We start from the raw sequence: 17,438 nt of genomic DNA, 5'->3' as shown, positions 1-17,438 counted from the left end.
ATTGTAAAGAATTAATTTACAAAATGATTCAATATATAGAACATTTCCATAAGGTTATAGATTTTTTAAATCTATATGAACAACTCATTGATTGTCATTTAGTTGACTTTATTAATGAAAAATTATGGGACAAATGTTTACCAGAATTATTAAAATTAGAACTTGAGAATGTTAAAACAATCAATGATATTTGGAAGGAAAATGAAACGGTTACTCGATTAAACGAATTTATAAAAGTTACAAAGTTATTGTCTTTGCAAGCATGCCCAATGATATTGGATTTTAAAGATATTCCACAATTTTTAAGTCTAGATAATGACAAATGGAAATTTAATGAAATAAAAAATGAAGATAAAGGATTTATGAGTAAAAAAAAGCTTCACGAGGTGGAAGCTCTTGGCCATGTTGTTGGACATATAGCAAATTCAACTAGAAGTTTAGTAATAGATGCTGGTGCTGGAAAAGCTTATTTATCAACGTATTTAGCAGAAAATTATAGACTACCTGTACTTGCAATTGATTCATCAGACTTATGTCATAAAGGAGCCATTTATAGAGCAGAAAAAATGAAAAAAATGGGAAAACAAACTTCATCTTTGGTATACTAAATAAATATTATAAATAGATTATTTTTTATGTTCTTACAATCATTATTAGAGTATATTATTTTTAGGTTAAATATGTAGTTACTAAAATTGACGATAACACAGATTACAATACAATGGTAAACATACATTTTCCAAATTGGAATTTAAAAAGTAACTTGATTCTAACTGGATTACATACATGTGGATCTTTAGCACATTCTCTTATGAAAGTCTTTCTACAGAATGATAACTTTAAAGTAATTTGTGTTGTATCATGTTGTTATCATTTAGTAAACGAATCATTTACCAAAAGGATTAACTTTTCGAGAAATGCCAGAATGTTGGCACAACAATGTATAGAACGAACAAAAGAAGCCAAATCATTGTCACCATCATTATTCTACAGAGCATTGTTACAAGTACTTTTACATTCTATGGGTAAATTTAAATAATTTTATGTATAAGCAATCTATTTTCCTTAAATAATAATAAATGGATGTTTTCAGGTTTATATGACGTAAGAATAGGACGTGGGGGACCATTGTGTGATTTTCCAACTTATGCAAAATGGGCATTATTAAAAATTGGAATAGATGCCAAAAAAGTAAGGAATAGAGGAGTATCAGTAATTTGCCGTTATTTACTATAGTAGTAAATTTGTTAAGAAACTTTTTTTTTTTTTTTTTTTTTTTTTTTTTTTTTTTTTTTTTTTTTTTTTTTTTTTTTTTTTTTTTTTAGATACCATCGACTGAAATTTTAGAAGAATTGTACCAGTCTCATATACATTTTAAATTAAAATTGGATCTTTTCCAAATATTACGTATATACATAAGTCCGGTATTAGAGGCAGCAATTATATTAGACAGAGTAATATATTTACAGAACAGTAAGCAATGTTCGAAAACTGTTATTCTACGCTTGTTTAATCCTGTTTTATCACCAAGACAATATGCCATTGTTGCTATAAAATAAATTTCTTTTAGAAACTATCTTTGTAAAATAAAAATTAAACAAATTGGTAGACAGCAATATATAAAAGAAATACTATGGTTATATAAACGAGCATTACTTTATCAAAAAATACATAATATGTGAAATTAATATTTCATTCAATGTTTTTTTATATTCTATGAAAATAAGTTATGTATCATCTTCAACAGATTGTAAATAATCCATCACCGATGAATATCCTCCTTCTTGTGCTACAGGAGCTAAAATTCCTGTTGGTCGTAAACCATTTCTTGTCCTACATATACTACAATTACATAAATTTCTGCAAGGAGGACAGGCCCAGTTCTAAAAAAAAAAAAAAAAAAAAAATTTATGTATACATTCGCACATAACCATGTATATATTTATCCTATTTCACACAATAGAAAGTGCATCCAACTTACAGGATCTTGTAAGGCTCCGACTGCGCTTTCTCCATATCTTCCTTGTAAGCAAGGCCCACAAAATTGGCCTCTTATACCAATACATTCTCCTGATCTACAAACTGTTTTTGTATCCAGAGTTTTTTGTCTACATTGATGACAACTTGTACCATATATTTTACAATATTTTTTTAGTGTACTTCGTTTTGCCACATTATCTAACATTTCCTGTGTTATCTTATCAACCGATGGTATGCTATTAGGATCATATGGAGATTTTGATACCTTGGAATATTTTTTATTGCTAAAAGATTCATCAGATAGATTATTATCATAATCATAATCATCATCGTCATCATCATTTTCTTCTTCTTTCTCATCAATATCACATACTCCCATTTTCATTAGATCAATACTCCTTTGGAATGGTTTTGCCCAGGGAAACAAAACTTTTAGTTTTGCTCTGTTCCTTCTAGGTACATTACTACTATTTTCATAATTATCAGAATCATTTAATTCATCACTTGTAGAATATCTAGCTGTGCTTCTGGTATTATATCGTTTACGTAATGGTAATCGTTTACTATTTTTAAAATCATTATCATTATCATTGTCTTTGTTGTGACTTATCCTTCGTTTTTTTCTGGGTGGTTCATTTTCAATATTCTCCTTTTCTTTTTGTGCTTCTTGTAAATTCTTCTCTTCGGCTTTTAATTTGTTTACTTCCTTGAAAAATTCTGCAAACTTTAAGGAAAGAAATTAATTATTAGAAATGTAATTGTTGACAAAAAATAAATATACAATAATTGAAATTTATCAATGTTTTAGCTTTGGGTTAAATAACACTATAGAAAAAAGGATATCTTTACTTACAATGGCATTCCTTTCAGCAATATTTTTTTGACGAAGTATATCATAATCGTTATCGCTCATGTTTCATATAAACTAAATATTTATAGTAAATTTATTGTCTAATATATTTCTCTCTCACCTATCTTCAAAGCAAATAGCACTTTTTAACTGTTTCGCATTATTTGAATTGTTTGAATGAAAAGAATTACGAGAAATACCAATAAAATATCACCAAATAATACTAGATATCCTAATGATTTCTTTTCATAAATGGTCAATAAATTCAGCCAATAGGATGTTAATTTCATTTACAATCTAACGAGTATACTTTTGTAATTTGAATAAATTAACAATAGAGATTAGTGTTTAATCTAATTATTGGATATTTAATCTAATTATCGAATTGAAAATAATTATTAAATACTTAAAAAAAAAATTTACGTAATTTTGTTAATGCAATTATAAAATAAATGATATTTGAATTTTGTACAACTAAAGCAGCGCGTATGTTTATTGGTCCATTCAAATATTTACGCGTTAACGAGTATGCCAATGACTTCACAGTGAATAACGAAGATTAAATGATTGGTTTACAACTTCAAGTTAATCAAATGTGGTGTGCTCCTTATTTTACGTGATTATTTTCATTTATAATTTATTATTTATTAGTACGAACAATTTGTTATAAATGTATTTATAATTAAGATGCATTTCGATGCATTACGACGTATATATACCTATATATATATATATATATATATATGTACATATATAAATATATATATGTAATTTATAAATTAAGTTAAATTATTAGATCAGTGAATTTATATTATAAAATTCGCGGTAAAATAAATGAAATAATCGATGTATATGTATGTTGATGTGTGTGTGCGCGCGCGTGATTGCATTCGATAAATGCAACTTTACGTTGAATTTACTTTTTACTTTTTTTTCTTTTGTTTTTTAAATAAAAAATTATATCGATTTTAGCATCAGTGTTATCAATTAATCGATAAGTTAAAAAAAATATAATAAATATTAGCTTGACTCCTTAAAAATTTTTTTCCTAATAAGTAAATAAATAAATAAATAAATAAATAAATAAATAAATAAAATGAATATATAAATAAATATATATATATGTATATATATTTATATTTAGTTATTATTAGTAAAAGAACGATATAAACGTTTTATATATAGAATGCATGCAAAATGATAAGTGCATATACATAATATTTCAAAATGCGAGAGAGAGAGAGAGAGAGAGAGAGAGAGAGAGAGAGAGAGAGAGAGAGATTTTAATTAAAATTTATAGAACGACGTTAAAGATCTTTGAACTTTCAAGAAAGTTCACCTTTTAACTATTATCTACAAGAACTGAAGCACATTTTCTTATCTATCATATGACGTGTGAGACGGGTAAATGATTTGAGAAGTAGCAATCACTATAAATACTAACACACGACAGTTCGTTTCAATCCTTTGAACGTTATATTTAATAAGATTTTAACGATCGTACAAAAGTATTCAAATTGATTTAATTCGATTGAGATATTGTTCGGTGTTACAATCACGTTCATATCGTCCATCATTTACGAATTACTTTGATATATTTTTAATAGACAACGAAGGTATTTTTGAATATATTTATTCGCACAATTTAAATTTAATTTTTTACTTAGTCTATTGTTCGATAGACGAATCGAATAATTCCGATAAACAAAGAGATAATTATAAAGTATTATATACAATAGATCGTAAACATAGCATTGTACTTTTCGATTTATTCGTTACATCAGGAGAGAGAGAGAGAGAGAGAGAGAGAGAGAGAGAGAGAGAGATAGAGAGAGAAAAAAGAAAGAAGAAGAAAAAGAAGAAGAAGAAAAAGAAGAAGAAGAAGAAACTATTTTTACGCCCTATAACTTCTCTATTGTTTCTAATTACAGTTATTCCATCCGTGAATATATCTCTTTAAATAAAGTCAAGTAACAATGGAATCACTGACAAGAATGATACTCGGAAATCTTCGTTTTACTTCACAATCTAATTTGTTAAAAATTCGTAAACAAGTAAGTTAATTATATTTCCTTATATTTCGACCTTGAAATTGAAGTTTCGAATAAAAAGAGGAGGGAGAAAGGAAAAAAGAAAAAGAAAGGAAAAAAGAAAAAGAAAGGAAAAAAAAGAAATCTTACGAACAATATCAAAAAAATACACGTAATTATTTTGCAGAAATTACAATATCCTAGAAGTATTACATCACAGCAAGTATATGAACGGGAATCGAAATACGGTGCACATAATTATCATCCTCTTGAGGTAGCACTTTGTAAAGCCGAAGGAGTATACATGTGGGATGTCGAAGGGAAAAGGTATTATGATTTTTTAAGTGCTTATTCAGCTGTCAATCAAGGTCATTGCCATCCGAGGATTTACGAAACCATGATGAAACAAGCGAAGATCTTAACACTAAGTTCGAGAGCTTTTTATACAGATGTTTTAGGTGAATTCGAGGAATATGTAACTAAATTGTTTGGGTACGTATATTAAATTTAATAGATCATGCATGATAATAATATATATATATATATATATATATTTATTTATTTTAATTATAGATATGACAAATGGTTGCCAATGAACACTGGAGTAGAAGGAGGTGAGACGGCTTGTAAATTAGCACGAAGATGGGGATACACGAGAAAAAATATACCGCAATATCAAGGAAAAATAATATTCGCTGAAGGTAACTTTTGGGGAAGAACAATGAGCGCTTTATCCTCAAGTACCGATCCAAGTAGTTACAGTGGTTTCGGTCCATTTATGCCGGGTTTTGAGCTGGTACCGTATGATGATCTGATTGCTCTTGAAAAAGCACTTGCCGATCCAAACGTTTGTGCCTTCATGGTCGAACCTATTCAAGGTGAAGCAGGAGTAGTAGTACCACGGGTAAGGGAATAAAAAGAAAGAAATATTGTCAAAGTGACGATGATCCTTATGTATATTTTAATTTGTGTCATTATTTATTATTTATTTTTTTTTCTCTCTCTCTCTCTCTCTCTCTCTCTCTTTGTCTCTCTCTCTCTCTTTCTCTTATTCTCTCGAAGAATGGTTATCTGAAGGGCGTTAGAGAGCTTTGTACAAAATACAACGTTTTATGGATAGCCGATGAAGTTCAAACGGGATTGGGAAGAACAGGGAAACGATTGGCCGTTGATCATGAGAATGTTAAGCCTGATATTTTAATACTTGGAAAGGCATTATCCGGTGGCTTTTATCCGGTATCCGGAGTCTTAGCCAATGATTCTATAATGTTAACCATAAAGCCTGGCGAACATGGCTCGACATACGGTGGTAATCCTTTGGGTTGCAAAATTGCTCTCGAGGCATTACGCGTTCTCGAGGAAGAAAAATTAGCTGACAATGCCGATAAGCTTGGTCCGATTTTAAGGAACGAACTTGAAAAACTTCCGAAAGATATTATCACATTGGTCAGAGGAAAGGGACTTTTGAATGCTATCGTTATCAATGAAAAGATCAATGCTATGGATGTATGTATAAAATTGAAGGATGAAGGTCTTTTGGCAAAACCAACTCACGGTCATATTATTAGACTTGCTCCACCTTTAGTTATTACTGAATCTCAGATAAGAGAGTGCGCGGATATTATTTCACGAACGATATTGAAATTTATAAAATAATATTTTATAAAATTTCTTTTGTATAAACGTTCACACACATATGCCATGAAAGTGCATATTATACATATGTTATATATTTATGATATAGTTCAATAAAATAAATTTATTTTCTTTTGCATTTAATTTCATTGAACATTTATTGAACACGTTACTCCTTATCATCGTATAAGAGATGTATTATACAAAAGTTTCCTTTCTTAACGATGTCTCGATTATTATCTCAAGTGTATTTCGTCATATATGTCAACGCTCCATCGTGTAACACCAAATATATACTTATCAGATTCTAATCGCTTTATTGATAATTCATTTATTAACAATGAATAATTATATTGTAGTTATACATCATATTTGTATTATAATCTTTAAGAAAATGCATTGGTTTTATATATATATATATATCCAAATATATTTTTGCATTATTGACGAAGCACGACGTAACACATAAATAACGTTAAATTAAAGCGCATATTAGATTACTATATTCCAATGTATTAATAACTCGTACGAGATAAGACAACTCATTATGAAACTGATAGCTTTGTACTCTTGTCTGTTTGTAGTTATTAATATATAAAAAAAAAAAAGGAAGAGAGAATCTTAACACACACACACACATATATATATTTATTTATTTATATACATTGGGATATTTTGCAAAGTAATTCATGCAATTTGTTTTTTTCCTTTTTTTTTTTTTTTCCTTGTAACAATAATCATTATATCGTATGACAAGAACGCGTTAACATTCTTAATATAATTTACCCAAGTTACACTTGCTTAAATACTTATGACTTGAGGGAAGAATGACTGATAAGAGATAAAGAAAATTAAATATCGGATTGTAAAAAGTCATAAAAAGCTATGTTATCGTCATTCCGTTTGGAAAAATATCTCATTACATTATTAGCATACTTCTTTCGAAAAATCTACAATATATTGCCCGAAGACAATTGAAAAATCATGTGATTTTATAAAATCGTACATTGAAGAGAATTTCTAATTTTTAATCATTATTTTTAATCGATCACGTTTCTTTTATAATTATAAATTAATTGTACTTAATGCTTTTTTTTCTCTTTTCTTTTTTCTTTTCATCTTTTCTTTTTTTCTTTTTTATTCGATCGAGATAAACTCATTTAAATGATCGATCGATCATTTAAGATATATTATACAGTTCTTATTTATCAATTGTGACATTGAACGATTTTAACGTATAAGATTATATTGTTTGTAATTATGAGTTTACTTTAGAACATTGGCGCCTTAACAAACACAAAGGCCCATTATCAGCGACTTTTGAATCCATACGTACATCGATGTGGTATTTATTTTAAATCCCCTTTGCACAACTTTGTATACAAACAAGTTAGGAGTAAATAAGTTTCCCCCTCTTATATCGTCCACATTGCTATAAATGATGGTACATTTTACGTGTTTCGTTAGAAAGTATCTCGCTAGTTGATATATATGTATATATATATATATACCCTCTAATCACTTTTCATTAATATTAATATATTTTTAATAATTGAAACCAGGGTTACAGTAATTTATCATATTGGTATTCGATTATATATGTGTTGAAAAAAAAAGAAAGATAAAAAAAAATATAGAAAGAAAAAGAAAAAGAAAAAAAAATGCAATCTCTTAGACAAAGAATTCTCAATGTAACGAAGAAGATGTACGATCAAAAAAAAAAGTATCTGAGCACCCAGGAAATAATCGAGCGAGATAATAAATACGCTGCGAGACACTTCAAGGCTCTACCTGTGGTATTAACCAAAGGTGATGGGGTTTTTTTATGGGACAATAATGGGAAACGTTATCTCGACTTTTTAGCTGGTTTCTCGACCGTCAGTCAAGGTCATTGTCATCCACGTTTGGTCAAAGTCATGAAGGAACAGGCAGAAAAATTGACTCACACTGCAAGAGCTTTTTATACGGAACCGCACGGTGAATTAGGAGAATATTTAACGAAATTAATTGGCTACGATAGATTCATACCTATGAATACAGGTAACAAAAATGATTGTCTTTTTTTTATAAAAACTATATTATCATAATATTAATTAATTATTTAATATAAAACTATATTAATTCAAGTGAGATTTGTTGAAACGTTACATTGGAATCTTCTTAATGTAACATTTCTAAATATTTATTAGGAGTTGAAGGTGGAGATACGGCTATAAAATTGGCCAGACGTTGGGGATATAGAATAAAAAAAATACCAAGCCAGAAGGCAACGATTGTGTTTGCTAACAATAACTTTTGGGGCAGATCGTTAGCAGCATTATCGTCATCGACCGATCCTAATTGTTACAATGATTTTGGTCCGTACATGCCATTATTCGATAAAGTACCGTACAATGATTTAACCGCTCTCGAAGCAAAATTTAAAGAAGATCCGAACGTTTGCGGATTCATGATGGAACCGATTCAAGGAGAAGCTGGCGTCATTATTCCGAACGTACGTCAAACGTTATTTCGTTTTTATGAAACAAACGTGTGCACCTTCAACCCCTCAAAGTCTACATGGCATTAAATATAAAATATGATAATACAAAATTGATTCGATTAATAGATCACGCGAGAATTACTTATTTTTTATTTAAGTTTTTTTTTTTTCAACTCGCAAATTTATATCAAATCAATTTATCGAACAACATTCGATGTTGATTATATTTTAGAGAGTAGGTTGCGAATAATTATCATTTTTAAAAGCTCATCTTTATCCATAAAAATTTTTAAAATTGTTCTAAAATATTGAAATGTTTAATTTCGATTATTCGATCATTTTTATTTTCTACAGGATGGATATCTAAAAGGTGTTAGAGATTTGTGTACGAAATATAACGTTTTATGGATCGCGGACGAAGTACAGACTGGATTATGTCGAACTGGGAAACGTATGGCGATCGATCATGAAAATCAAAAAGCAGATATTTTGATTTTAGGAAAAGCACTTTCTGGTGGGATGTATCCAGTTTCTGGTGTCTTGGCGAACGATGAGGTATTTAAATTTATAAGACAAAAATAACATAATGACTATAAATGTTAACGATTTTCTTAGTCGTAAGAAAAATATTTTTTTTTTCGTCTAACATCTGCATCCTGAAAGATCATTCGATATTATTTATATGAAAATGTGCACACACACGTGACATCAATAATAATTTATTACAGATAATGATGTGTTTTGAAGCGGGTTGTCACGGTAGCACTTTCGGCGGTAGTCCTTTAGGAAATAGAGTTGCTTTGGAAGCAGTTAAAATCTTGGAAGAAGAAAATCTTGCCGAGAATGCTAGAAAATTGGGCGAAGTATTAAAAAATGAATTGAGTAAATTACCAAAAGATATTGCTGTGGAATTCAGAGGACGTGGTTTGTTAGCCGGACTTCTTATCAATAAAGGTATACCCTTATCATCTATTGTCTAAAAATATATGGCAATTAATAAAATAATATATGGTAGAATTCGTATTCATTAAAAACTTATTAACTTAGACGATATTAACTTAGATTTATTAAACTAGACGATCTACGTTCATACAGTGCAATGATATAAAAAGATCTAATGCACAGTTAAAACTTATTTTAAACAATATTTTAATATATTATTCGTATGTCAGCTATTCAATATTTAAACATATAATTTTAAAACGATCATAATTTATGTTTTTTTTTTTTTTTCGTAGATTTCGCCTCAGGTTGGGATATTTGTTTGAAATTACGTGATGCGGGTTTATTAACAAGACCAGCACATGGACAGATTATCAGAATATCACCACCATTGACTATTACCAAAGATCAACTTGAAGAAGGTATACATATTCTTACGACGACGCTAAAAAATTATAAATAGATTGTACAATTAAAAATGAAAAATAATTGCATTATATCAATAAGAATTATCAAAATTATTACCAAAATTGTTGTAATTGTTTTTATCTTTTTTTTTTTTTTTTTTTTTACGATGATTATTTTTAATACGAAGATTATTTTACATATATATTTAAAGGAATGATATATTATATTATCTGATGTATTTTATAAAAATTTCTTTTTATATTATAATTAAATGTGTGAATCACTGTGCCTCTTCATATGTCTAGTTAAACTAAAAGCTTGAGAAAACATTTGATTGCATTGTTCACACTTGTATGCTTTTGTTCCTGTATGTAGATTTAAATGTCTCTTTAAATGATTCGCCAGTTTAAAACGTTTCCCACATAATCGACATTGATGTTGTCTCAGGGAAACGTGCGAAGCCTCGTGATTTTTAAGATGACTTGATTGAGAAAATGTTTTGCCACATAATTTACATTCAAATGGTTTTACCTTCGTATGAATTCTTAAATGTTCCACCAAATTACCCTTTTGAGTGAAACATTTGTTACAATATTCACATTTATGCATCTTTATTGATTTGTGCATTTGTAAATGTACTTTTAAATTGTAATTTTGACTAAATCGTTTATCGCATATCTCACATTGAATAAGATCTTTTCCAGTATGTAATTTTTCATGAGCTTTTAAATTTTTTATTAATCTAAATCGTTTCTTGCACGTATTACATTGGAAACCCTCAAGTTGCAATACCTTTTTAGAATCACTATATATCTTGTTATGAGTTTTCATATGTTCTTCAAGATAAGAAGGATATGTAAATACTTTGTTACATAATTTGCAAAAATGTACATTCTTTTTAGTATGTAATCTCATATGCGCATTCAATTTACTTTTAGATGCATAAGCTTTTTCACAACTGTGACACTTATATGGTCTTTGATCGCTGTGAGATATCTGATGAGCAAGTAATTTGGATTTTTGACTAAATAGTTTAGTGCATAATTTACATTTGTATTTTTTTGAATGCGAATTAGTTAATTCCTTTGCATCAAGTTTTTCCTTATAATTAGAATCGGATGAACAAACTTGATAGTTATTTAAGATATGTCTACCTGTTTCAACATTTGGTGCTTTGGTAAATTGTAAATTATGCACATTTGTGACATCATTTTCTGAATGCATTATATTTTGAACGCGTTGCGTACCATTTTCTCGAACATCATCGAGATGAATATTATCCGGAAAGTTTAAATTTTGCATTTCATTATTATCCACGTTAGGTCTTTGATAAGATAAATTTTCAATCGAATTATCGACAGAATTCATAGATCTTTCGTAGCTCAAATTCTGCGGTAGTTGATTAGAATTTTCGCAAATATCAATATTGTCATTGTCACAAGATATATCTATATTTTCCGTAGTATGAGCTATATTATGACATATTAATTGCGTTCTATTAGTAAATGTATGATTACAGAGAGAACAATGGAGCGCGCAAGCAGCTCTACTAGAACCATCTTCATTAACTGACATCATATGCATTACATTAGACGTAATTAATGGTGACAATTGAGTATTCTGTATGCCATCGTTAGGGAGATTAGAATTTAAATGACTGAAATTAAGATATGTATTTTGAGACTCTATGATGTGCATATGTTCTACAGGGATATTTTCTTGTACGAAAGGTAAATGCAATCTATTATGAGCACACAATTCTTGATAACTCATAAACACAGCTCCGCATTCTATACATTTTAAAGTTTTGTGTGAATTTTGTACTGGCATAAAACCTTGACTCTGCTGATACAATTTGCAGCCTGATACAGTTGCATAGGAAGTTAAACCAGAGACCTAATGGATAAAACATAAACATATGATTTATTAAATTGTAAATAAAAGTATTAGAAAATATAAATATAATACCTTTAAAGCAGCCTGTCTTAAAGCCCTATCGGCTGCTCTACATTGTTCTCTGTACAAAAGAGCAGATTCTGCTCTGGTGACACATCGGTCACACATCTTTTCTGGTAATCCATCTCCTTGCCAAACCTACGACAAAGCAAAAATAAAAAAGGCAAAATAAAGAAATAAAGATATATATATATATATATATATATATATATATATATATATGAAGATTGTAACGTTATATTTATTTACTTCTAGACACGATAATGATCTCAGTTTGGCAGCGAGAGAAGAGCCTGCAGGTCCAACAAACAAACAAACCATTTTATCACCGTCCTCTCGTAAACACGTACGACACAATTTGCTGATATTTTCTCCATCGATTTCTTTAGTTACTATGAACATATTCGATTCAATTGAAAAATAAAAATTTTACGAGAAAATCCACATCACTTGTCAACAAGTTCGACAACTAAATTTCAAACGAAAGTTAGAGGTTATGCCGCCATAATTGTTTCGAAAACTTAAAGATTACTATAGCCCTCTATAGATGGCAGATTGATCGAGAAACATAGAAATGCAATAAAAACATAACATCCGTGGTTCGATGTAGACGTACTTTGAGGATGTGAGTTGCGGGTCTTCTAAAAGTAAGCCAAATGTAACGTACCGAAGTTCCTACGTCTATATCTGTGTGTTTTTTGTTGGCAATCAACAATATCGATGTTAATTTTTTAAGAATCTATATTATTTATTGTAAATTGTATATGATACGGTAAATAACGTCATAGAAACATATGTGATTTATAGAAATTTGTCTATTCGGTTACGTTTCGTCGGTAAAGAGAGCTTATAACAGTAAAATGCCTGTCCCTATATATTTTTAACTTTGTGATTGAAATAGAATATGTCAGAACGAAAAGTGGAAGTTATTGAGAACGTGGAAAAACAATATCTTGATGAATCTCTTGCTATCCAATATGATGATACAATTGACGTATCAATTTTTGATTTTAGTGACACTGATAGATGGTAAGAGAGAGAAGATAATTTGTATGACTGTAATGGTTTTTTTTTTTTTTTTATTTATATATATATATATATATATTAAAAGTTTGTTTCCTTTTACGAATTATTTTTTTATCCATCGAAGAGTATTTATTATTTCAAAAAGAATATATATATATATATATATATATATATATATCAAGGGAACATTTTTGAAAGCAACAATTTGTATTTTTAATTTCACATTATACGTTATAATTAATAAATGTGATGTAGTAATGCTTAAAAAAAAATGACGAATATTTGTATTTAAGGTTATCTGAACCTGTGCAATGTTCATCAAAAACTACAGTGTATGACTTACATGCCTGGCTGAGAAATTCCTCAGAGATGAGTTTACAAAATATTCCTACTGGTATTCCTTTTTCTACAGCTTTTTTTTTTCTCTTTCTCTTTCTTTATCCTCATGATGTACCCATATATTTCATTGATTCTAGTTAATAAAAGATTTACTGATACGAGAACATTTACAAGGCCTAAAAAACGAAATAGCAGAATGAGCTTTGAATCTATCATGGAATCATTGCCTCCTCATTTACAAGGTGCATGTAAAATTCGAGACAAAGAAGCTCAGAATTTGTATCAAAATGTAAGTTTTAGAAATTATTATAACATTTGACTGCCATAGAAAAAAAAAAGATCCATACGTTAGTTAGTATTATCCTTCTGATTCTTAGAGATTTAATAAAAAATTTTACTGATTCCAAATATATATATGTATATATGTATATATATATATATATATATATATATGTATATGTGTTATTTTTAATATACAGACATATAAAAACCAAACCAATGAGAAGAAAGACGCTGTACCTTTTATGCTAAAGGCAACAATGGGAGCTAATCATTATGTTCCTGATGATAATTTAATTACATCTGGACAAGAAAGTATGGAAGCCTTTCTAAATATGTCGCAATCAAAGGGAATTGATTCATTTATCAATTTAGTCGAACCCGATTTTGGTGATACATTAATGAATGTTTCTCATCCTTCTGTTTTATATTCATCTATCACATCATTGACTAATGATAACACATTATATAATACGGACTACGATTGTGCTATTAACTCAGATAATTTATCCCATCCAATGATAGATAAATGTCAATTTATCAAAACTAAAAACCCAAAGCTTAATTTGGAAGCAACTTTTTTATCAAAATTCAATGATAAAACTATTTTGGAAAATAAAAATAAGGATAAAGTTTCTATAAATAATACATTTATTAGTAAACCAAGAAATACTGAAAAAATGAATATTAATAATATTTACAATATAGACATTCACAATGATATGTCATTGACGTCAATGAATGCAGAGATAGAAGAAATAAGTGCAAATGTGTTGTCTTCCACATTTACAAATCCATGTGATCTTAATGTTACAGTGATAAAATCAGAAAGTAATGGAACAAAAAACTCATTAGACACTACATATCAATGTGTAAATGTAAAAGAGGAAAAAAACAGTGCGTTAGTAACAAATACATCTGATTCTTATGAGCAAAATGTTAATACTGATTCTAATATGGAAGAAGCTGCCACGCAATGTTTAAACATTACGGTTTTACCTGTACAGAATAATTGTATAAATCCGGTACCTCAGATACCTGTTTCATATTCCAATCATTCTTCTAAACATGAAAATCCACTAAATTCAACATTCACCAGTATAAACAAGAATACGAATCAATATCAATCAACATATATGAACCCTACAAGTTTATCATCAGAAGAAATTCCTTCATTAAGAAGAGAATTACTAACAGAAATTCAACGGAGTGGGAAATACAAGCTGCATTCTGTCTATAGTAATACTTCCAATGAACCTTGTACTCAGTTAAAGACAAATGAAAATATTGATGTAACTTATGATTCAAATCTTATACAGAAAAGTAATATTCCTATTGAAAACAAATACAATACATATAAAAAGCAATCTCCAAAAGATCAATCTAATAGTAAAAATGAATTATCAGATTGTAATATAGTAACATGTACACAAAAAGATTTGCAGAGTCGTAAGTTTTATACTTTTACAAAAAAAACTAGTAGTATCAATGGGAAGAGCAATATAGAGACTATAGAGCCACCTAGTAATATGGATGCAACATTTTGTAAGCCGGTTTCAAAACCCCCAAAGAAAAAATTACATGCGCCAAAAAAATTATCTAAACTGCCACAATTCTTGCAAAAATCAAATCCTAATCTTTTATCAAATACAACAAAAACTATTGATACAACTGGATTTTCATATTTACCTAACGTGAGACAAGTGAAAGGTTCATGTATTAATACAATAAAAGCCATAGCAAATCCAATGACAAATATACCGTATTCTTTGGGAAAATTGAGAAGTGGCTCGGAACAACGATTGCCACATGTTGACATTAATACAACATTTCAAAAGCCAAATTCTGGAGGATCTACAGAAAGTATAGATAGCACTCAAAGTGCTCATAGTGCTCCTGACTTAGATGATAGACTTAGTATGTGTTCTGACAGTAGTCATAATTCATATAATGTACGTACAACGAATATGGAACAATTGCATCAAATTGTATATACACAAGAAGAGGGTAAATATATTTTCATATAAAATAATTTAACTATAGTATCTTATTAGGTTATAATTAAATAAATATTTTAAATGTTTTGAGAGTAGGTTCTAAACATGAATCAACACCAAAACCAAAGAAACACATTTTACGTAATAATTGGATCGATGAATTAAAGGATCTACCATCTCCAATTTTAAAACATAATGTAGAGGAAACTGAGAGCAATTCTAGTTCACCACTTAGTATAGATTCAACAGTTAAGACTAGTTCCCCGATAATAAGTCCAACTGGATCTAGTCAAGCTATAAACACCAATGGAGAACATAAAATGTCAAGTTAGTTAAACATTATATATATGTATATATTATATTAAAATTTTATATAAAATTTTACTTTATGATACTAAGAGTTTTATAAAATAATTTTTGTTTATCTTTTAAGGTAATTTGGAAGAAAAAGAACAGGAAAATGCTGTTGCTGTTGTGAAGCAGGTAAAACAAAATATTAATTAATTATTAATAATTTGTCAAATTTTCTGTTTCAAAATAATAATCATAACTCTGTATATTGTTTTAGACAACAAATAAATTAACTAATATGACAGAAAATAAGACTAGGCTTAGACAGCCAAGTAACTGGAATACTGGAAATAAACCAGTTGGTACAGTAAGTGGTATACCTAGACCTCCGTCGCGCATACCAGCTTTTAGATTTGTAAGGCCAAACGTAAAAACTACTCAAGGTGATTTAAAAAAAGGGTGTCTGTGAAACTAAATATTATTTAAAGGAATTGCAATAGCAATATTATTATGTGTGAGCGTTTTCATTTTACAAGAATTATTACTGCGATCATTCGTGCACAAAATATCGAAAATTTCCATTATAGGTAATCATTTAATTTATATTAACATATTCAGTATTATTGAGCTTCCAGGAAGTGTACAGTTCCTGCTCAATCGTTATAACACATATCACATATTAAATTTACGTTTAATTTCGGTTTTACACAAGATTTTATATGCATATTCATTCACAGAAATGTTATATTTGCTATTAGGAAATAGTAAGATAATTTTTTATACGAATATTTACGAAAATAATAAACAATGCATAAACAATGCATAAACAATGCATAATAATAATAATAATAATAATAATAATAATAATAATAATAATAATAATAATAATAATAATAATAATAATAATAATAATAATAGTAATAATGATGATTATGCTAATACTATTACTACTACTAATAATAATAATGAAATAACAGAAACATTATCATTTATGCTTTTTTTTTTCTTTTTTTCATTTTAATAATTCATGCTATATTATCTGCAAGATAAATATTGCTTTTGTGTTTCCAGAATAATTAATGTATCTCTTTAAATTTTAAATTTTCTTTATATGATTACTTATTTGACATATAAATAATATATTTTTAATGGCAGATTTTGTAACTTGTACATTATAAGTTTCTTTGATATATATCTTAATATAAAATATCTTATAGTTGAAT

The 17,438-nt window shown here is 28.5% G+C and overlaps 6 protein-coding genes across 10 annotated transcripts; 4 read left to right on the top strand and 2 right to left on the bottom strand.

Annotated features, from left to right (window-relative positions):
* The first annotated feature begins 23 nt into the window (after positions 1–23).
* Positions 24–1,688, top strand: LOC124431226 (probable methyltransferase-like protein 25). Its single transcript, XM_046978857.1, has 4 exons — positions 24–599; positions 674–1,025; positions 1,094–1,191; positions 1,326–1,688. The coding sequence occupies exons 1-4, from the start codon at positions 24–26 to the stop codon at positions 1,557–1,559; spliced, it is 1,260 nt and encodes a 419-aa protein (XP_046834813.1). The 3' UTR covers positions 1,560–1,688.
* Positions 1,501–3,338, bottom strand: LOC124431227 (cell division cycle-associated protein 7-like). The gene is made up of 3 exons (XM_046978858.1): positions 2,834–3,338; positions 1,982–2,704; positions 1,501–1,883 (listed from the first exon to the last, which is right to left on the bottom strand). The coding sequence occupies exons 1-3, from the start codon at positions 2,891–2,893 to the stop codon at positions 1,728–1,730; spliced, it is 939 nt and encodes a 312-aa protein (XP_046834814.1). The 5' UTR covers positions 2,894–3,338; the 3' UTR covers positions 1,501–1,727.
* A 73-nt stretch (positions 3,339–3,411) lies between these two features.
* On the top strand, positions 3,412–6,639 carry LOC124431223 (ornithine aminotransferase, mitochondrial-like). 4 transcript variants are annotated; one of them, XM_046978852.1, is made up of 5 exons: positions 3,412–3,480; positions 4,762–4,884; positions 5,048–5,352; positions 5,434–5,764; positions 5,923–6,639. In XM_046978852.1, exons 2-5 carry the CDS (start codon positions 4,807–4,809, stop codon positions 6,514–6,516), a joined length of 1,308 nt encoding a protein of 435 aa, XP_046834808.1. In that variant the 5' UTR covers positions 3,412–3,480; positions 4,762–4,806; the 3' UTR covers positions 6,517–6,639. The 4 variants fall into 4 exon arrangements, with proteins under 4 accessions (XP_046834808.1, XP_046834809.1, XP_046834806.1 ...); XM_046978853.1 differs by having other exon boundaries at positions 3,421–3,446; XM_046978850.1 differs by lacking the exon at positions 3,412–3,480 and adding an exon at positions 4,254–4,446.
* Positions 6,640–7,952: 1,313 nt separating this feature from the next.
* LOC124431224 (ornithine aminotransferase, mitochondrial-like) lies at positions 7,953–10,440 on the top strand. The gene is made up of 5 exons (XM_046978854.1): positions 7,953–8,535; positions 8,685–8,989; positions 9,332–9,532; positions 9,706–9,931; positions 10,216–10,440. The coding sequence occupies exons 1-5, from the start codon at positions 8,157–8,159 to the stop codon at positions 10,380–10,382; spliced, it is 1,278 nt and encodes a 425-aa protein (XP_046834810.1). The 5' UTR covers positions 7,953–8,156; the 3' UTR covers positions 10,383–10,440.
* Positions 10,441–10,478: 38 nt separating this feature from the next.
* LOC124431222 (zinc finger protein 658B-like) lies at positions 10,479–12,808 on the bottom strand. The gene is made up of 3 exons (XM_046978849.1): positions 12,533–12,808; positions 12,296–12,421; positions 10,479–12,223 (listed from the first exon to the last, which is right to left on the bottom strand). Exons 1-3 carry the CDS (start codon positions 12,683–12,685, stop codon positions 10,595–10,597), a joined length of 1,908 nt encoding a protein of 635 aa, XP_046834805.1. The 5' UTR covers positions 12,686–12,808; the 3' UTR covers positions 10,479–10,594.
* Positions 12,809–12,926: 118 nt separating this feature from the next.
* Positions 12,927–17,052, top strand: LOC124431220. Of its 2 annotated transcripts, XM_046978847.1 has the most exons (8): positions 12,929–13,312; positions 13,603–13,703; positions 13,786–13,937; positions 14,128–14,242; positions 14,744–15,934; positions 16,021–16,251; positions 16,358–16,407; positions 16,493–17,052. In XM_046978847.1, exons 1-8 carry the CDS (start codon positions 13,188–13,190, stop codon positions 16,682–16,684), a joined length of 2,157 nt encoding a protein of 718 aa, XP_046834803.1. In that variant the 5' UTR covers positions 12,929–13,187; the 3' UTR covers positions 16,685–17,052. The 2 variants fall into 2 exon arrangements, with proteins under 2 accessions (XP_046834801.1, XP_046834803.1); XM_046978845.1 differs by having other exon boundaries at positions 12,927–13,312; positions 14,128–15,934.
* Positions 17,053–17,438: the final 386 nt, after the last annotated feature.

This window comes from Vespa crabro, chromosome 20, assembly GCF_910589235.1.
Source record: "Vespa crabro chromosome 20, iyVesCrab1.2, whole genome shotgun sequence".
NCBI lineage: Eukaryota > Metazoa > Arthropoda > Insecta > Hymenoptera > Vespidae > Vespa > Vespa crabro.
Note: the sequence above shows the minus strand (reverse complement) of the source record. Positions and strands in the feature narration are given on the sequence as shown.